The sequence below is a fragment of the Cordyceps militaris genome (assembly GCF_000225605.1).
Source record: "Cordyceps militaris CM01 unplaced genomic scaffold CCM_S00002, whole genome shotgun sequence".
NCBI lineage: Eukaryota > Fungi > Ascomycota > Sordariomycetes > Hypocreales > Cordycipitaceae > Cordyceps > Cordyceps militaris.
Genome location: NW_006271970.1, coordinates 3,433,568 through 3,453,263, shown reverse-complemented (window position 1 = coordinate 3,453,263; position 19,696 = coordinate 3,433,568). Strand labels below are relative to the sequence as shown.

General features: G+C 53.5%; 4 protein-coding genes across 4 annotated transcripts; 2 read left to right on the top strand and 2 right to left on the bottom strand.

Moving 5' to 3' along the window:
• Positions 1-922: 922 nt before the first annotated feature.
• Positions 923-5,846, top strand: CCM_03016 (inositol pyrophosphate synthase; the record flags this gene model as incomplete). Its single annotated transcript, XM_006668168.1, has 3 exons — positions 923-1,835; positions 1,897-5,560; positions 5,615-5,846. 3 exons carry the CDS (start codon positions 923-925, stop codon positions 5,844-5,846), a joined length of 4,809 nt encoding a protein of 1,602 aa, XP_006668231.1.
• Positions 5,847-8,036: 2,190 nt separating this feature from the next.
• On the top strand, positions 8,037-9,308 carry CCM_03015 (integral membrane protein Pth11-like, putative; the record flags this gene model as incomplete). The annotated part of the gene is made up of 2 exons (XM_006668167.1): positions 8,037-8,368; positions 8,423-9,308. 2 exons carry the CDS (start codon positions 8,037-8,039, stop codon positions 9,306-9,308), a joined length of 1,218 nt encoding a protein of 405 aa, XP_006668230.1.
• A 4,132-nt stretch (positions 9,309-13,440) lies between these two features.
• CCM_03014 (Armadillo-type fold domain containing protein) lies at positions 13,441-18,107 on the bottom strand (the record flags this gene model as incomplete). The annotated part of the gene is made up of 2 exons (XM_006668166.1): positions 13,441-17,831; positions 17,894-18,107. The coding sequence occupies 2 exons, from the start codon at positions 18,105-18,107 to the stop codon at positions 13,441-13,443; spliced, it is 4,605 nt and encodes a 1,534-aa protein (XP_006668229.1).
• A 605-nt stretch (positions 18,108-18,712) lies between these two features.
• Positions 18,713-19,696, bottom strand: CCM_03013 (uncharacterized protein; the record flags this gene model as incomplete). Its single annotated transcript, XM_006668165.1, has 1 exon — positions 18,713-19,696. The coding sequence occupies one exon, from the start codon at positions 19,694-19,696 to the stop codon at positions 18,713-18,715; it is 984 nt and encodes a 327-aa protein (XP_006668228.1).

Genomic DNA, 19,696 nt, shown 5'->3' with positions numbered 1-19,696 from the left:
CTGTGAGACAGTGAGTGAGTTCTGGCGGTGGTGACAATTTCATGGGAAAAACGAGAAAGGTGTATTAGATGTTGACGAGATCGGATATCATGTTAAAAAAATACAATAGTGCCATTACTGGCGTCTTTCATCTGCGTTCTCTCTTCTTAGAGTGCGCTGCCAGTTGCGCAATACCAGGTACCTTAGTCGGCCGCCGCGTTGCCAGCTGCCAGCTGCCAGCTGTCTTATGCCTGTTTGCAGCCATGGCCTCTGTCCTGCAAGTTTGCAGAATGCGAGCATCCAAGCCCGTACCCGTGATGCATACCTACCTAGGTGATGCCACAACGCCGCGCACAGCCGACGGCCGCCTCAGGCTTCCTCGACGTGAGGCAGATGGTATTCAAGGCGCTTAGCTACCCACGATTACACCGCCATGAACCTACTGGTACCTATAATAGCGCCGTTGTCCCCGTTTCTGCCCAAGCTTCCCCGCAGGCGGTGCATCTACGAGCCCATCGCGCATCACGCAGAGTCGATCCTCAAGGGCTGAATGGCGCTGAGCCGGGGCTCCATCTGATGCTGCAGGTGGCACTTTCTGATACCTAAGCACTCTGCCCTGTCTGAGAATACTTCCATCACCAGACATCGACTACTGCAGGACGACCGGGGCCTGCTCGCCGACGCCGACAACGTGGTAGCGAGCGAGACTACGTTAGTGGCTACCTACCTATCTTGGACAGCTTTCTGCCCTCGCAATCTGCACATGTCACGAGGCGACAAGCGCACTCGCCAGCAAGTTCTGCACGGCGTTGGCCGAGGCCAGTAATTAGGTTTTTTTTCATTTTGGCTACGCCCGGTTTGTCTGGCCAGTGCCCAGCGGTGGCTCCAGATTTCGGTAGTGTTAGCGTGACCTCCCAAACCGGTCGGACTGCTTCGCTTCACCATGGAGCCTCTGAATTTTACCACCACGGGGTCCGTAAACGGGTCCAAAGCTCTGCCATCCTCGACGACGCTTTCCTCGTCTGCCTTCGTCAACACGGACAACCTCAACCTGGACTCGTCTGTATCGGTGGCTTCACTCGACTCCAACCACCGCCGCCACGCTCGCAGTGTCTCCATCCCGGCTGTCATTGGCTCCGTCACTAATACCAGGAGCCGGCATGCAGAGCCAGGCACCTCCGACATCCACCCCGAGAGAGCCAGCCTGCCCACAAACACGCACAGCTCAATTCAGCTAATGAGCACACGAGCTCTTCTTGCACGTTCTCGCCGCCAATCCGCCACTTCTGCCACTTCCACAGACGACAGTCCTGCGCCCAGATCCGACCACGACGCGGACGCCCAGCGAACCCGTCTCGCCACCATCGACAACCCAGCAAGCCTCAATACTACTGTCGCCACTGCTCCGGCTTCTTCTACGCTGAGGTCTTCTTGGTGCGAGTCTGATTCCCGCCGTCTTTCCAACAGTTCGATATATTCGCTGGCCTCTGCCAGAGGCATCGCAAATTCTCCTGCCCACAGCACTGACAAGGGAGCTACCGCACGCTCCGCTTCCGCAAGTCTGATGTCGACCGCCAAGGGCTCCGGCTCCGGCCAGTCAGAAAGCGGTGTCTCCAATGTCACCGTCACGACGTCTTCCAACACACAAGCCACTGGTCCTGCCGGGCCTCAGCTGACACCCCGAGACCCTCACCCGCAGCCGCTCGACCTCATCCGACGTACTCAGCGAGCCGAGACAATGCGGTCGCAGCCAGACCGGTCCCGCAGCAGGGTAAAGCGACGCTTCAGTGGCAGCACTGCCAACAGCAGCCACAGTCCCAGCAGTGACAGGGGTAACCATCACTACAGAGAAGAAGGTCAGTACACCGCGAAATTTCTCTACCAACCTTTGACCAACTCCATCCCTAGCCAAACCAGCGCAGTGGGGCGTCATTGGCATCTGTGCCCTAGATATCAAGGCGCGCAGCAAGCCGAGCCGCAATATTTTGAATCGCATCATTGCCAATCGCGAATTCGACGTGGTGGTATTTGGTGACAAGGTCATCCTGGATGAAGGTCAGTTTAAACCACGCTGGGGCGCGCTGGCCTTTTATACTAACACGCAAGACAGAGGTCGAAAATTGGCCAATTTGGTAAGTCTACGCGATGCAGTCATCTCGGTCAGCCTATCAGGCCTAGCTACTCGCCACGCACCGACCAACCAAGACATCCTATTTCCAAGACAACGTCTGCTAACATTATTTAGCGACTATTTGATTTCGTTTTATTCCGATGGCTTTCCACTCGAAAAGGCAATCGCCTATGTCAAGGCTAGAAAGCCATTCTGCGTCAACGATGTGCCCATGCAGCAGATCCTGTGGGACAGGCGTATTTGCCTGCGTCTTCTTGATAAAATCAACGTCCGCACGCCTCAACGTCTTGAGGTTACCCGCGACGGTGGCCCTAGCCTTCTTACACCAGACGTGGCAAAGTATATCAAAGAAGTATCCGGGGTTACTCTTGACCCTGTGGACCCAACAAAATTGTCGGTTCCAAGCAAGGTTGAGCTAATTGAGGACGGCGACGCTCTTAGCGTTGATGGTGCCGTGTTGCGCAAACCGTTTGTCGAAAAACCAACCAGCGCAGAAGACCATAATGTCATCATCTACTTCCCCAAAAGTGCTGGAGGTGGTGCGAGAAAACTATTCCGCAAAATTGGCAACAAGAGCTCCGATTTTGTTGCCGATCTGAACACGCCTCGCTGTATCAGTGAACCAGAAAACAGCTACGTTTATGAAAGCTTTATGCAAGTCGATAACGCCGAAGACGTCAAAGCATACACTGTGGGCCCGAATTTCTGCCATGCCGAGACACGCAAGTCGCCTGTCGTGGACGGTATTGTGAGACGCAACACTCACGGGAAGGAGTTGAGATATGTCACGGCCTTGAGCACCGAAGAAACAGACGTGGCAGGCAAAATTTCAACTGCGTTTGGTCAGCGCGTTTGTGGATTTGACCTTCTTCGCGCTGCTGGCAAAAGCTATGTGATCGACGTCAATGGCTGGAGCTTTGTGAAAGACAATGAGGATTATTACGAGCATTGTGCCAGCATCTTGAAGGAGATGTTCATCAAGGAAAAACTCCGACGAGTGTCTCTCACACCCCCTTTGCCATCGCCTACCGCATCAGATTTTGATTCTATGTCAAGAACAACGGGGTCGCTCAAGGAGAAGGAGTTTCAGACTGCCAATACATCACAAGCCATCACTGCTTCTCCCACCCCAACTGGCACTGGCGAGCCAGAATCCGTGGATTCATCAGGGGCGGCTTCAAGTCTCACTGCAATGATTCCAATTTCCGACAGTGCGCTTGCAACAGCACTTCAAAGCTCAGTAGCAAGCCTTTCCCTCCCTCCCCCTGCGCCAGAACTGGCCCTTCCAGCACCGGCGTCTATAGCACCGACGTCTTCAGCACCGGCGTCTGTCAAGTCTACAACGACTGTTGCCACTGCGGCGACTGCGACGACTGCTGGTCACCAGGCTCCCATTGACGAGGGTACTCCTGCTGTCCCTCCGCCGAAACACTCGTGGAAGCTGAAGGGAATGATTTCTGTAATTCGACATGCTGACAGAACTCCGAAACAAAAGTACAAGTTCACATTTCACACGGAGCCGTTTATCGCTCTCTTGAAAGGCCACCAGGAAGAGGTTCTACTCATAGGCGAAGCTGCTTTGGCCAGTGTCATGCAGGCTGTTGACTTTGCCTTTGAACAGGGTGTTGAAGATCGCGGAAAACTCAAATCCTTGAGGAACGTGCTCGTCAAGAAAGGCAGCTGGGCCGGTACAAAGGTTCAGATCAAGCCCATGTTCCGTAAAAGGAAGACGGATCCGTCTGCCAAAGGTCTTCCAAATGTCAAGGAAGAGGAAGAAAGTGCTGTTCAGGGTGAATCTGACAATGTGACCGAGGATGGAAGTCGCCGCGTGTCGCCGCGCAGGCACGACTCCCTATCCGGAGTTACCATGTCCAAGTTTACAGCTGCTGAGGAAAGCCTAGTGCTTGACAAACTGCAGCTCATCATCAAATGGGGTGGCGAGCCTACTCATTCGGCTCGATATCAGGCCCAGGAATTGGGGGAAAACATGCGCAATGATCTTATGCTCATGAACAGAGATATCCTAGATGAGGTGCATGTTTTCAGCAGCTCCGAAAGACGTGTTACTGCGAGCGCACAGATCTGGGCGGCGTCTTTCCTTGGGCAGAAGGAATTGCCGGAAGACTTCATCACTGTTCGGAAAGACTTGCTGGATGACTCCAATGCTGCTAAGGATGAAACAGACAAGGTGAAAAAGAAGCTCAAGGGCTTGCTTCGCAAGGGCAATGAACGGCCTGAACAGTTTGCGTGGCCTGAGAACATGCCCGAGCCTTCCGAGGTTCAAACAAGAGTGGTGCAGCTGATGAACTTTCATCGACGTGTCATGCAGTACAACTATGGCAAGCTCTACAGTGGCGCAGCCACTTCCCTCGGTGCCATTTCCAATCCCAGCACTGAAAAGCTCAATGGAGAAAGCTCTAGCACGTCTATTTCTTCGGCACTTTCGCATGCAAATGCTGTGACCAGCATCCAGTCCAGATGGTGCTCGGGTGAAGATGCTGAACTATTCCGTGAGCGGTGGGAGAAGCTCTTTGCTGAATTCTGCGACGGAGAAAAAGTAGACCCCAGCAAGATCTCTGAGCTTTATGACACGATGAAGTTTGATGCTTTGCACAACCGGCAGTTTCTTGAATGGGTATTTACTCCTCCAAAGGGCATGCTGGAAGAAGAATATGGCACCAAAGAGCGAACCAAGGAAGGAGTAGAGCCCAAGGACAGCAAAGCTTCCGAGGACCCAAAAGGCGCCAACTCGGACAATTCTGACAAGTCAGATCAGAACAACCGCTCTGTGCGAAAGTTGTTTCGCCGACGTTCTTTTATCAACAACATTCGAGGATCCAATGATGAGTCGCAGCCTGAGCAGTACTTTCGGTTGTACAAAGGCACCAGCCAAACCGCCGCAAAACCTGATCCTCGCCACGAGCCTCTCCAAGAACTTTACAGACTGGCGAAAGTTTTGTTTGATTTTATTTGCCCTCAGGAGTACGGTATCTCAGACAGCGAGAAGCTTGAGATTGGTCTCTTGACCTCACTACCGCTGTTGAAAGAGATTGTTCACGATCTAGAGGAGATGCAGGCTTCTAATGACGCCAAGTCCTTCTTCTATTTTACAAAGGAATCTCATATTTACACGCTTCTCAATTGCATCATTGAAGGCGGTATTGAGACGAAAATCCAGCGCAGCACCATCCCTGAACTGGATTATCTGTCTCAAATTTGCTTTGAGCTGTACGAGTCGGAAGTAGCACCGGCTGCTGGAAGTGCGCCTAGCGACGAACCCGCCTTCACATACAGCATCCGAATTACCATCAGTCCCGGGTGTCATGTGTTTGACCCGTTGCATGTGCAGCTTGATAGCCGGCACTGCATTGGGTGCGCGCCGAGGCGTAGTTTGACGGCTCATCAAGACTGGCTGCAAGTCATCAAGACGCTGCGGGCCAAATTTACTCAGTAAGTACAGATGAGGATTAAGTTGCAAGACGATTGACTAATTAGGAAATGCAGGGTCAAATTGCCAAAGACGTTTCTCGCAGTGAATCTGTCAGAAGCGTTTGACTTTGAAGAGAATGATAAACTGTTTGCGGATGACGTTGCACTGGAACTGAAAGCGCCGGCCGCCAAGGAGCCGATTGTCCTCGACATGACAGACATGGCGCATCCTTTTCATAGCGAAATTGAACTCGCAGACGGCAGCGAAGTATGCACGCCAAAGCAAGATGCATCCCAATACATTTGAACATGGTTTCGTATTGGCGTTGGTGTTGTGCTTTGAAGAAACTTTTGGCTGGGGTTAAGCCCACGAGGACAAATAGGTGTCGTGCAAGCGACTTGACAAGGGAAATACGGGTCGAATGATTATATGAGGAATAGAAGAAGATAGAATGCGCAATGGTTTACATAGAATTCTTGAGTGGTTTGTGTGATGTTTGTCGTTGCGAAGAAGGGGAACAACTGCAGCGGCACTTGACATTCAAGTTTCGAGGGCAGGTGGTGCACAAACAAGAAGGAGATATTATATATTATTAGCCGACGGGTTTTGCTGAAAGTAAGGTATCGACTACGCTTGCATCGAACCATGATTAGGCTCAGCGAGTTTCAAGCGAGTTTAGGCTAGCAAGTGTGCATTCAAAAGACAGTACATTTTTCACAAGGGCATTGTGTAAGGGGTGTGGTGGTGAAGTACTGAATGTACCAGTATGCAGGCAACGAACGAGTATCATGATTTTATTAGGCGGGAGGGACAGGGAACTCGTTTGTGCGCCGGCGTCCAATTCAATGCGATAGCAAAGTCGAACATGATGCGATAACTATAACTATGCGACATGCGATATGCGAGATGCGAGATGAATCCGCGACAGCTGGCCCGCCAAGGCTGCGAAATCGGCGTCTACAAGGCACTTGTGGTTTCATCGGGCTTCACTGCAATAATGGTGCTTTTCTTTTCTTTGTCCTGTTTACCCCTCTCCTTGTCAAATGTAGTATCGGTAGGAATGATTTGTTTGTAGGCCAGTCAGTTGGTATACAGGGTAGCAGATGGGTCAGTCTATGCTTGGACCATTCATTCCAGCCTTCCTTTCAGGGGTCAAGGGTGTACGAAAATGCCCGGGTGACGATGACAATAATGATGAGAAAAATCACTCAAATCTACCGAGTACTAAAATAAAAGTATGTACATAGTTAGACACAGAGATGATCAACAGGTCCACCAGCTCTTGTCTTAATCTATTTATTTTTTGTTCATTTCCTCGGCTTTCTTCAATGACCCCTGGCGTGCCGACTAGTTTTTATCGTGGCCGCCCCGCCTCCACAGAATCCACCAACATCCAAGACACACAAACACGAGATCGATGTGGTGTGTTGTCGTCCTCGGTTCTGTTCCATCGTTCCAACCTCTTTTTTTTTCTCGGCTCAGTCGAACCCCGGACCATGTTCAGAATATCGGCATGACATGATCCTGTGGCCGTTGGGACCGGGCTGAGAGACGAGCCACGAGAGAGAAAGGGGTCGAGGCGGTTTCGGGATGCGACGCGAAGAGGGCAGCATCGTCCCCGTCCCCGTCCCCGTCCGGCGTAGCTGCAAAGTGCTGGCAAACGTGTACCTCGTCGCAAACGGATCATACCGATAACTCAGCGTCACAATCAAACGAGGCAGGCTGGCACACTTGTTGGAACAGGGCCGTCTGAACCAAATTTCCGCCATCTGCAAGCCACCCCAATCAAGCCTCGCGGGGGCACAGTTACAAGGGGAGGGGGCGCGACGGAATCAGCCAACAAGCGGCCGCCAAAGACGCCGCCTGCAAGCCGAGCTTCTATGCTAGGCTCTAGCCCTTCCTCTAGGAAGAAACGGATATGAATACTGACTGATACATACTCACGCCATCACGAGCCCTGGACACTGGCGCGCTGGATAAAGGCAAGGCTTGCTCTGTCATGATCCTGGTCAAACCACGTTTGCCACAGGTTGGTGTGCTAGCGAGGCGCCTGAGGCGGCGGGGAACTCCCGCAACTCCCCTCGGAGCTTCTGTACTTCGTATGGACTGTGTATGACCACTGACAGCCCAGAAACTAGTAGCTCGCCCGATATGGACTCTTCATGCATGCTGCTCTCTCTCTGCCAAGCGGCCCGCGGCTGTACAAACTCGTTAGCTGGCCAAATGGGGGCTGGCTGCATGGCTTGGTCCTGTGCACCGCGGAAACAACGTGTTCGTACAAGCAAAGTGCTTGTGGCTGCTCATATCTTGTCCCTCTCCAACAAAAGTATACACTTGCCCTGACTTTATCAGTCCCCCCCCAGATCGTTCGTCTACATACCCTCTGCTCCGTCTTCTCTCTCCCATCACATGGGATGATCCTCTCCTGCCATATACACTGGCACATGGCCCTCTGAATAATGTCCTTATTTCTCCTCGCTGTCCTCGTTCATTGTCATGCTTTACTCTGACCCGCCGCAGAGACGGCCGTTTAGCGAGGCGAAGCCGACCTTGCTGGTGTCGTGGTGGATTACGCTGTTTTGCACCTGCATCATTCTGCTACGGCTGGCCGGTCGGTATATTCGCGTCGAGAAGCTGTTTCGCGAAGACAAGATTGTCGCGCTGGCTCTCGTGCCGCTGTTTCTGCGCATCGCCTGCATTCACATCGTACTGCTCTGGGGCACCAACAACGTTGCGCTCGGCGACACGACGCTTTCAGAGGCCGAGCGCTCGCATCGAGAGACTGGCAGTCGAGTTGTGCTTGCCGGCAGAGTGTTTTATGCTGCTACGTACGTTGTTTGTTTGCAAAAAACAGTACCAGATGCCTATTAACATGGTGGTAGGCTATGGATGCTCAAACTCACCACCCTCGAATTCCTGACTCGCCTGGCCGGCGCATCCATGAAAAAGATATATCTACGCCTGACCATGTTCCTTCGATATACTCTTGGCGTGACCTTTATCGCTGTCCTCATTACCGACCTTGCAGAGTGCCACCCCATTACCAAATACTGGCAGGTAACGCCCGATCCGGGTGGCCAGTGCCGGCAAGGCTTCGTGCAGCTCATGGCCATGGGCGCCGCCAGCGCCGTGATTGACATCATCTTAATCGTCTTTCCGGTGCCTATTATTCTCTCGACACGCCTTCCGACGCAGCGCAAGGTGCTCCTCGTCATGCTCTTTTGCTTTGGCTTCCTCACCGTCGCCATCACGCTCTTCCGGGTCCCCAAGATCATCCGGGTCCAGGGCGACCAGACATTCCGCTCCATGTGGGCGTCGATTGAGATTCTGGCCGCTACCGTCGTGGCAAACATTGTCGCCCTGGGCTCGTTCCTGCGCGACAGCGGCGCGAAAAAGACAAAGTTCCGCCCGGGCTACCACAGCAGCGGCACTACGTCTCGCGGCGGCGGCCACGGCGTGACGACGGGCGCGACCTGGGAGGACCTGGAGCGCGGCAAGTCGCAGCAGAAAGCGGTGCGCGGGACAGATAGTGATGAGTGGCTCGATGACTTGGGCGCCCGTCCGCGAAGAGAGTCTATACGCAAGATGAATAGACATTCGTCCCATTCCTCTGGCAACATCCGGGGACCCAGCCCTACGGCGAGTCATGATTCTCTCATTAGACAGGAGAGGTCATATTCCCGGGGCGCGATAACAGCATTGGATATGCCTAGCCCAAAGGTGCCTCCTGCAGCAGTTGTAGCAGGCTCTGGCGGGTTTTCAACATAATGGTGATACTATAGCGCCTCATTGCTACCGGCTTGTACTTTTTTTACTATTATTTTTGTACTACCTTTTTTACTAGAATATATTATTATCTTATTCCAAAAACATATGACGGTACAAGACTGAGCAATGGAATACCTGTAGATGGAACTGAGACAAGGAACAAGCGCCTTGGTGACTGTAAAACGAAGCTAGCGATTCAAGGGCAGCGATGGTGATGCACCTATGTACATATCCGTACTTGGACTCAGATTTTCGGTACAAGTAAATAATCAAAGGCACTCTGAAGCAACTACGAGGAACCAAAGTCACTCTCAAGCAACTACGGGTGACCAATGTCGAATTCTCCTCGTCCATTCCGCTGCGCCACAGCCTGCATGTGTCTCTACATTGTAATAAAGGTACAGAGCATGATGCAGACGCATGCCGGCAAAGAGAAGAAGAGAAGACTGTGGGTGTACCCCTGGTCGACGCCATGTTCCACCTGAAAATGTCTCATGCAGGAGGGGGAGGGGAGGGGAGAGGTGGCGGCCTTGACTCTAGATGATAATAATACTAATTGTAATGCCTACTCCCACTCTACTATTACTGGACAAACCGCGACGATGCTCCATCCAGTCCTGCTGGCGTCATACTCACTCCACCGAACTGTATCCGTACTCACTTCCACCTCGTCGATATAACCTTGAATCCACATTCAAGTCCGTGGGGAAGAAGAGGCGTAGAAGGTGTCAAATGTCAAGTTGTTCAGTGTCAAGCCTTCTGGCGCTAATTATTTCCCGAAAGTCAGGTCAGCAAGCCACCGCGCCGCCAAAGACCTTCTAGAAGCACACAGACTGTTCCGACCGAGGCGTTGAACTCAACTCTAATGTACATGTACACCAAAGGTGATTTTAATTTCATCTCGATCGATTTCCCTCAAGGTTTGTTTCAACCACAAGAGGCAACTCCGTAATCGGCCCTTGCAAATAAAAGAGCAAAGAAAGAGGGTGTGCTTCGGAACCAAAAACAAGACGGCTTTGCATCAACAGCCAGCTCGGTAAACAACTCGTCCGTGCCCCCGTGCATTTCTCCAGCTGCAAGGCGCAGATCGTACCCCGTTTTGCGTCATACGAGGGAATACATGTAAACGATTAATCAAATAAATGTTTAAATAAATAAAAAGGCCCATTCCCCCATAAACTTTGTCCAACGAAGCGGAGCATAATCCTAGCTCCCGCTGCCCGGTTTCGGGGTCTGTCATGTCAGTGGACATTGGCCCTCCAACCTACAAAAATCTCAAACAAAACCCAAAAGTCAAAAGACTGCATTACTCGCGGGTTCACTCTCTTCATTTGCCGTAATTGGAGCGAGCCCTGATATATTCCCCCTCATCCCAACTTATCCGTAGACTGTAGTCGTGTTGGTCAGCAGTTTCCCAGTCCAACAACCCTCCATTTCCGCCCTACCCAAATCGTCCGATTGATCTCGCCGTCTCGCACTCATGGGGTGATGCTGCCCCGATCCATAACCCGTCTCTCTTTCATTTAACAAACTTCTTCTACCCGGCTCCCCAGGCTTTTCTAATGCCTGGCGGAAAAAAAAAAACAGTAACAACAAAAAACACGAACGCTTCCCAATCCCTTTGTGAAAACCCCCAGCATGACGCCCAGCAGCGACTCGGACGGAGCGAGGTCGCTCAAGAACGGCATCACCATGACGCGGGACTTTGAAGTCGTCGAGATGAGCGACCTGTCCGAGTCGAGCCGGCGCGGTGGCGGCGGCGGCGCCGCCACGGGGGGCCGCCCGCCGTTTGCCGCCGCCAACTCATCATACGCCGTCACGACCGCCGGCCCGCTCGGCGCCGCCGACGATGACGACGGCCGCGACGAGACCCTGTCCCGGCGGTTCGTCGACAGCTTCAAGCGCGCGCCCGGCGCCAAGCTGCCGGGCCAAAAGGGCTTCCACCACCACCACCGCGGGCAGCATCCGTGGCCCGACGTCGCGTACAACGAGCACGAGCGGCACTACGACGTCCGCATGGCCAGCGCGAGAACTGTCTCGACCGGCCTGTCGAGGGAGCTCAAGGGGCGGCATCTGCAGATGATTGCTATTGGGGGCTCTATTGGTACTTTTTTTTTTCTTTTTTTTTCTACTTTTTTTCCCTCCTTCAATTTCCTACTTGACCGCCGGCGTCAGTCTCCGTCTTGACCTCCCCTCCTTGAACCCTCCTTGACTCTCGCCAACACTCTTCATCCCTAGGCACCGGTCTCTTTGTCGCTTCCGGCATGGCCCTCTTCCAGAGCGGCCCTGCCTCGATGATTCTCGCCTACCTCTTTGTCGGCATGATTCAGTTCTGCATCATGCAGAGCCTCGGCGAGCTCGCCGTCGCCTTCCCCGTCGCCGGCTCCTTTTCCGTCTTTTCCACACGCTTCCTGGATCCATCCTGGGGCTTCGCCATGGGCTGGAAGTACGTTGTTGTCTCGTCTGCTTTCCTTCTTCTTCTTCCGCGTGTTAACCGCCAAGCTGATGGGTTTGAAACAATGTAGCTACGCCTTTCAATGGCTGTTTGGCCTCCCCCTCGAGATCATCGCCGGCGCCTTGACAATACAGTATTGGAATGACCAGCTGAGCAAGGCCATCTTTGTCACCGTTTTTCTCGTATTCATCGCCATTGTCAACCTCGTCGGCATCAAGGGCTATGGCGAGGCCGAGTTTGTCCTTTCCACCATTAAAGTGACTGCCATTGTCGGTTTCATGTAAGTCTCGAATTCCCTTTGCTTGTATCCTTTCACTCTCTCCGTTGTGTCCTCCAGCCGCACAAGAAAACATGACCAACACGATCCCTCTCGCAGCCTCCTCGGCATCGTCGTCAACATTGGCGGCACCCCCGACTCCGGGTACATCGGCGCCCGGTACTGGGTCAACCCCGGGCCGACCAACCACGGCTTCAAGGGCTTCTGCAGCGTGCTCGTCACGTCGTCCTTTTCCTTTGTCGGCACCGAGCTCGTCGGCCTCGCCGCTGCCGAGGCCGCCAATCCGCGCAAGACGCTGCCCAGCGCCATCAAGCAGGTCTTTTGGCGCATCGCCATCTTCTACATCGTCGCCCTCTTCCTCGTCAGCCTGCTCGTGCCCTACGACGACCCGCGCCTGCTCGGCGGTACCTCGTCCGTCGACGCCTCGGCGAGCCCCTTTGTGCTCGCCGTCGAGAGCGTCGGCGCCACCGTCCTCCCCAGCGTCATGAACGCCGTCATCCTCCTCGCCGTCCTGAGCGTCGGCAACTCGGCCGTCTTTGGCTCCTCACGCGTCCTGGCCGCCCTGGCCGAGCAGTCCCACGCCCCGCGCATCTTTAGCTACGTCGACCGCAAGGGCAGGCCGCTCGTCGCCATCGTCTTTGCCCTAAGCCTCGGCCTACTCGCCTACCTAGTTGACGTGAAGCTGCACGTCGCCATCTTTGACTGGCTGCTCAGCATCTGTGGCCTGTCGAGCCTCTTCACCTGGACGAGCATCTGTCTGAGTCACATTCGCTTTCGCAAGGCCTGGGCCGCCGCCGGCAACACCTTGAACCAGCTACCCTACAAGTCGCAGGCCGGCGTCATCGGCTCCTGGGTCGCCATCATCGCAAACGCCTTTGTACTTGCGGCTCAGTTCTGGATGGCAGTATCGCCGGTGCGCGCCTCCACCGCTCCCATGACCGCCTCGCAAGTCACCCACAATTTTTTCCAAAAGACTTTGACGGCGCCAGTCATCATTGTCTTTTACCTGGTCCACAAGCTGTGGTTCAAGACCAAACCCATTTCGCTCGCGGCCATGGATATTGACACGGGCCGGAGCTTCTCGCGCCACCAAGTAATGAGCTTCTACAGCGACGATAGCTCCAGCCAGTGGCCATTGTGGAAGAAGATATACAGATCAGTATGCTAGAGTATATATATAGCTGACGAAATATCAAGTATCAACAACGCAGTACATTCATCCCTCATTGCATCGCTACCTGACAAGCAATATCATCTCCTCGTCGGTCTGCTCCCTCGGGACTTGTCGAGGCCAGTTTCTTGTATCATTGCTATTTCTATATTTGTTCCATTGTATCATTGATCTTCTATATTCGATTATTCCATATGACAGCCCTGTATGAGTGTGCTTTTCTCATCTTCTAGTGAAACACAAGAACCATTCCCGATCTATCCACAGATACGCTCATCGTATACGGGTACTCGAGCAACGCCACATCCTGAATGGAGTCCAAGTGCGACTGCAAGAGCTGCTGCTGCTGCAGCGAAATCACTGTAGATCTCGCCGGCCGGCCGTTGACCGTCGTCTTTGACCGGCCGCTGGCACCCGCACCCGCACCCGCACCCGCACCCGCACCTGTCGCCACCGTGTTGTTCTGTTTTGCAAAGCGCTCCGTATTGAGCGTCATCGATGTCGTCGGGTGCGTGGCTGAGTACGTCGGCTGTGCCTCGTCAGGCTGTAGCCCGCTGAAGATGCTCGAGTTCTCGGCGCGCGAAATGTCCCAGAAGCGCATCTTCCTGTCTGAGCCGCCACTCACGATGAAAGCGTGACGAATATCGCGCGAATCCTCTCCAGTGGAAATGCCCGCGGCAATGGCGCGGACCCCACGATCGGTATTGGCAGAATCAGCTAGATCAAGATTCATGGCAAAGCGCGAGAGAAGCCCTTCGGGCTTTTCCTTGTCCACGTCCCACGCTGTATATCCTTTCGCACCATCCTTGACCGCCCCAGTTCTGTAAATCTCACGACAAGTTGTCTTCTCAAGATCCCATGTCGTAATTTCACCATGTTCAGCACCGCCAGAGATGCATACCCACTTTCCACGACCTCTTGCCGGATGTATGCAGATACGGTATATCGCACTCTTTCCGGGAACACCCATGGCCCTCAGTCGCGTCTTGAACCGCAAGTCCCAGAGGTCTATGATACCATTCGATGTACCGACGCATAGCCAGTGTCGTCTCCTATCAACACAGAAGCACGTCGGTGCGCCGTGGTGAACTGGATTTTCCAACACGTAGAGCAGCGTCATGCTTCGCAAATCAATACCGATAATTCTCGACTTATTCGTCGCCAAAATAAGAACAGAGTTGGTCTCCTGTCTGAAGTGCTCACACCAGACAGCATATTCTCCTTCGGGTAGACGATAGTCACGCAAAACCCTGAGCTTGCCATATCTAATGACACCACTTGTCAAGACGGTGTCCACCTTGACAACATGGACGTCGCCGTCACTAGCACAGCTAACAAAGCAGTGCGAGTTCTCAATAAAGCACAGTCCAATCACGCGTGCCCCATCAGAATGCTTGTGTGTCTGCCTTGATCGATGCGTAATGTTGCGCTCCAATCGGGCCGTGTCCCAAACCTTGACAGTTCCATCATCGCCACCAGTCACGAAGAACATGTCATCCGGGGAGACGGCAATGCGATTGATGGCGCCTCTATGTTCTCCAAAGGTGGCCACTAGGTGTCCTTGCGGTTTCCAGCGCTCTTCGGTTGTCTGCGTGCGAAGGGCTCTATTCTTTCTTCTAGAGATGGGCTCGACCATTGGACCAAACTCAAGAACATCCCGAGGGAAGTTGTCGACATACATGCTGTCAAGCATAAACTGGATGCTTGGGTCATTGCCTGCATAACTGTGTTTCGGTTGCTTTGCCGGCTGCACTGCGTTCTTCCCTGCAGCCGGTGGTGGTGTGAGAGCCATTTGTGTGAATGGGCCCTCCATCTCGCCGAAGGCATTGGCATCGCTGGTACCAGTTTCGGGAATCGATTTACCCCCGTCTTTGCGGTCAAGGAGGCTAAGTGCACTGGATTGGTGGCGCATTGCACGTCTCAGTGCATAGGATCCTTCACTAACAGACGCGTCATCTCGAGAGCCTGTCGATGGCACGCGGGAGTGGTGGGAGCTGGCCCGGCCACTTCCATCAGGTGACAGAATACGACCACTTCGAGGGCCGACACTTTGAACTCTATTCTTATGCACATTTGTCGTCCTTCTTTTCTTCGTGAGAGAGTCATCAATGGTCATGGAGGCGTCCAACAGCGCATCCGCAATAGTGTATTGCGCAGACGGGGGCTCCAAATCCGGAGCGAGGGAAGGATCCATTAGTGGCGTGTCATTGAAAAAGACTGTTTGTGGGGTGACGCCTAGGTCCTTCAACGAGATCAATCCCATAGATATATTGGGCTCTGCTGGAGATGAATCCCGACCTCGCATGGTGCTAAGCTTCCAGATGAATTCCCGCAAAGCCAGCAATTTGATGTCATCTTCTGGCTTCAATCCCAAGTTTCGTAGCTTCTCTAGCCACTGATCGTCTTCGTCATTGCGGTCAGGCTTGCTGAGCTGGCTCGAAATCAAATCCTTGGATCTTACGGTCAAGGTGGACGAAGACCCAAAGGTCAAAGAGCGAACATGCTGCAAGGACTTCCAAAACAGTCCGCGGTCAGTCTGAGTAGCCCATGTTATTGCCTGGTCAAACACAGGCCGTGTCAGCGGCGTTTGCAGAGCGTCAAGAATGCTCAGTTCATTGTAGTCGGGAAGATGAGCAATCTTCAAGTATGGTTTGATCAATGGCAGCAAGAAGCAGCGCACGTCGGCAGGCTCGAGAAAGCTCGCTGACATGGAGATGAACTCGGCGGCAGACTCCCGGATCCATATGTTAGGGTGCATTGTGAAGCGCCCGATCAGGTCCAGCAACTCCCAGAGCTTCGCTTTCGACAGCAGCCCGAGGCCAGCAAGTTGCGCCAAGGAATGAATGGCAGCTTGCACAACAAATTCTTCGGGGTCGGCCAGTGCTTGAAGCATCAGGGGCAACATAAATTCTTCCAGACTCACGCTTCCGATAAAAGCAGCGATGCCAACGACCGTATCGAAGAAGGCGCATTTCAAGGTCCAGTCTCGATCATTAAGATAGGTATTTAGATGCGCCAGTAATACATCATTCGACTGCTCTTTGAAGAACATGCACAGCTCGGGGACTGAGGACAGGAAAGCTCGTCGCACGTATACATCGGGGTCCTCGACGAGCTGTTTCGTGAAACCCTCGATCTTCTCAAAGAGTTGCCTTCCAGCATTGTCAAATATGCTTTCAAAATTGGTATCTGCTTCTACACCGGGCTCGATTTCGGGATCTGCAATGGACATGGAGCCATCCGGCCGTATGCTAGAGGCTAGCTCGAGATATCGCTGAGCGCTGGAGGCAAGGCTGCCCAGGCATGATGCAAAGGTAGCGCGCACAAGGGGACTTGCGGCGTGAGTCTTTGAGCCGAGCGCTACTTCCATGCGCGGAAGCACATAGTCTCCAATTACGTGCGAGTTGATTGGTGTGACCATGTGTACCAATTGCAAAAGCTGTGTAATAGTGCGGATGACGGAGACTACCACCAGATCCGTCTCATCCTTTTTGAGAAGTGTCATCAAATAAGGCAAGACGCGGTCCAACTTGGCTTCATCCGTCAATCTCTCAGCAAATGCCAGAAGAATGTCGCAGGCTCGTATTCTCGATGAAGCCCTTGCTGTTGTTCTCATGGCAGAGACCACCAGTGTCAGAAATATCAGAGTTCCATCGTCTTCTGGCGGTTCCAGATCGGCGGAGACTGCATGCTCGTTATTCGGTATGCTCAGCTGCACTGGAAAATGTGACAACCCGAGCTTAGACTGGGGTTGAGGCTCATTGTTCTGTGGTCTCTTATCAGATTGATAGCCGAGGAAGTAGGAAATCTTGTCAAAGTCATAGTAGACGCGATCAATGCGGTAGTCAGATTCGCCTTCATTTTTTTCTGCCCCGGACATTGGGCTGTTGCCTGACGAGGGGTCTGTGACAAGCTCCATGTACTGATGCAGAAAATTGTAGAAGTAGTGGGGAAAGACTTTGCCTTTCCAGAAATCCAGGCACTGGTCTGCCGAGTAGCGCTTCTCAGGGTCCAGGTGTATCATGTTGGCAATCATTTCGCGTACGTCCTTGTCGGAGATGACGCTGAGATGGGTGATGACGGGATCGTATTCCCCTCTTCTGTACTTGTAGAGCTGAGCCAGACTGAAAATCTCCGATTCCAGAAACATTTGCGCAATGACGCAGCCCGCGCTGAAGATGTCCATTGCCCACGTCATCTTGGCCGTCTCGGGCGGGGCGGCTCCAGCGGCGTAGAATCGCTCGGGGGCAATATAGCAGGTCCGTCGGCCCGAGGTGTCGAAAAAGTACGAGAAGTCGCCGGGGTTGTCGTCAGGTAGCATCACGGGCTTGAAGGCGGACGAAAAGTCGGTCAGGTAGAGCCAGTTCCACGAGGTCACGAGCACGTTTTGGGCCTTGATGTCGCCATGGTATATGTCGCGCGCATGGCAGTCGCGCAACGCGCAGAGCAGCTGAAAAGCGAGCCATTTTTTTTCAATGTCCTCGAGGAACGGCCGGTTGCTGATTCGGTCGTAGAGGGAGCTGTACATGAACTGGCGGACGAGGTAGCCGTTGGTCTCCGTCTCGATGACGCGCTGGAAGCCGAGGGCGTTGGGGATAGCAGCCAGCGCTTTTCGCTGTTCTGTGCAGTGAAATTGTCAGCCCAGTTCACTTCCGTAGGAGATGACGTCGCGGCAAGTATACCTATGATTTGCCTCTTGTACTCGTCTAGCTTGACGTCAGTGAACGGCTTGACGAGCATCTTGACGAGGACGACGGCATTCTCATCGCGGGCCCGGATGCTCTTCATAAACCGCGCATCGCCTATGCTCCGTTCGTATTGAATGTCCTGCAGCTGCGGAATGTCGATGCCGGCAGAGCCCGCCGAGGGCGTGGCCAGCGAGAAGCCTTGCCCCATGGCGGCGTCGAGGGGGGGCTGTGGGCTGTGAGGGAGAGCGAAGAAGCAAAATAGCAGCTCCTAGTTCTATTCTTCGGGTAGGCCCTATCACGTCATGTTGGCTGCCGTGACCGGGTCAAAGGCGGTGTTCGTTGGGTGTCGCCAGGCGGAATTCGTCGAATTGTTGGTGTAGCTCTTCAGACGTGGAGTTGCATGTCATTTGGCAGCCTACGCCACTAAGCTTGTGTGGAGGCGCTCCTACTAAGTGACTGAGTGACTGATTGGCCAACAGGCTGGTTGGTGGGGTGAGCTTGATCGACAACTACGACACCAGCAAGATGTAGATTTATATTTATATCATATTTCATAAAACAAAGACTGCTGGCATTTGCTTTTTCAAGTGCCACTTCAGCAGTTTTATATCCAATCTGTGGATGTTTTTCTTGTATATTTGTAACAGTGCTTCGCAGTGCATAGTCATACGTCGTGACATCATAACAACAAATAAACAATCGTAATGCAGAACTAGGTCTGCGACTAGTCATCGGAGAAAAGAAAACGCCACCGTGGTATCTTTTTTGGAGTTGTACAAAAACATGCTGATGAGAGGGAAATATGCATGGTTGCTAGGCGCGCACGTTTGTGGGCAGGTGAACGACTTGGGGTGCCATGGCCTCGTCGCTTTGCAGAGCGGCGAGGTCAACTTCCATGTGTCCTATCGAAGGCAAGCTCGTCGATGGGGTGAGATGACCCGTGTTCTGTCGCTTATTCGGCGTGTCGGCAGGCTGTGCCCCGGCGGGGAGCTCCTTACGCACGCTCAGTGGTCGCTTGGTGCGAGCGGCGGCGGCGTCGGCCTCGCGGACCACGTCGGGCTCGTCGCGCGCGAGACGGGCCAGTTCGTTGGTGGCCGTCTCCAGGACATTGCTGAGAATCTTGCTAATGGTCTTGATGTGTTTGCTGTTGGAGGCTTCCCGCAAAAACTGAAAGGCGGCCAACTCGCTGGTGGACTGAAGGGTATCGAGATTCTTGTCGAGAGCGTCAAAGACGTCGGGCTCGCGTGCCGCCCGCCCACCATTGGGGGTTGCAGTGCCAAGCGTATCTAGCCTTCGGGCACTGATGTAGCGCAAGGTAGGTCGTTCAGATATGCCATTGCCGAAATCATCACCAACTTCCACTTCTGCCATTTTCTTGATCTGAGCGACGCGGGCCGCCATCTTGGCCTTGCGCATCATGTTCCTGCTCACAGCGATGAAGTGGACCAGCTCCTCAAAGAACTTTTGCATGTTGCCGTCAAAATAGACGCGCTCGAGCTTTCTCTTCTTGGCTACCGGTCCATTGCTGATGGAGGGCGTTATTTGATGGTGGCTGACGACTGAAGGAGCCGAGTCAATGTTCATGTTGTCGGCAGGCGGATGTAGTTCAGGAGTTGAGTTCGTGGCCGCGTCCTTGGCATCGGGTTCCGGGTTTGGCGCGGTAGGCTCGTGCGTGGTGCCATTTTCGATCTTGGACAATTCGCCTTGTCGCGTATGGATGTCGGCCACCAGTTGGTCGAGTCGGCTCTGCCAGCTGGGAACCTGGGCGACCAGCGTCCGCAACGAGGCAATGGTCAT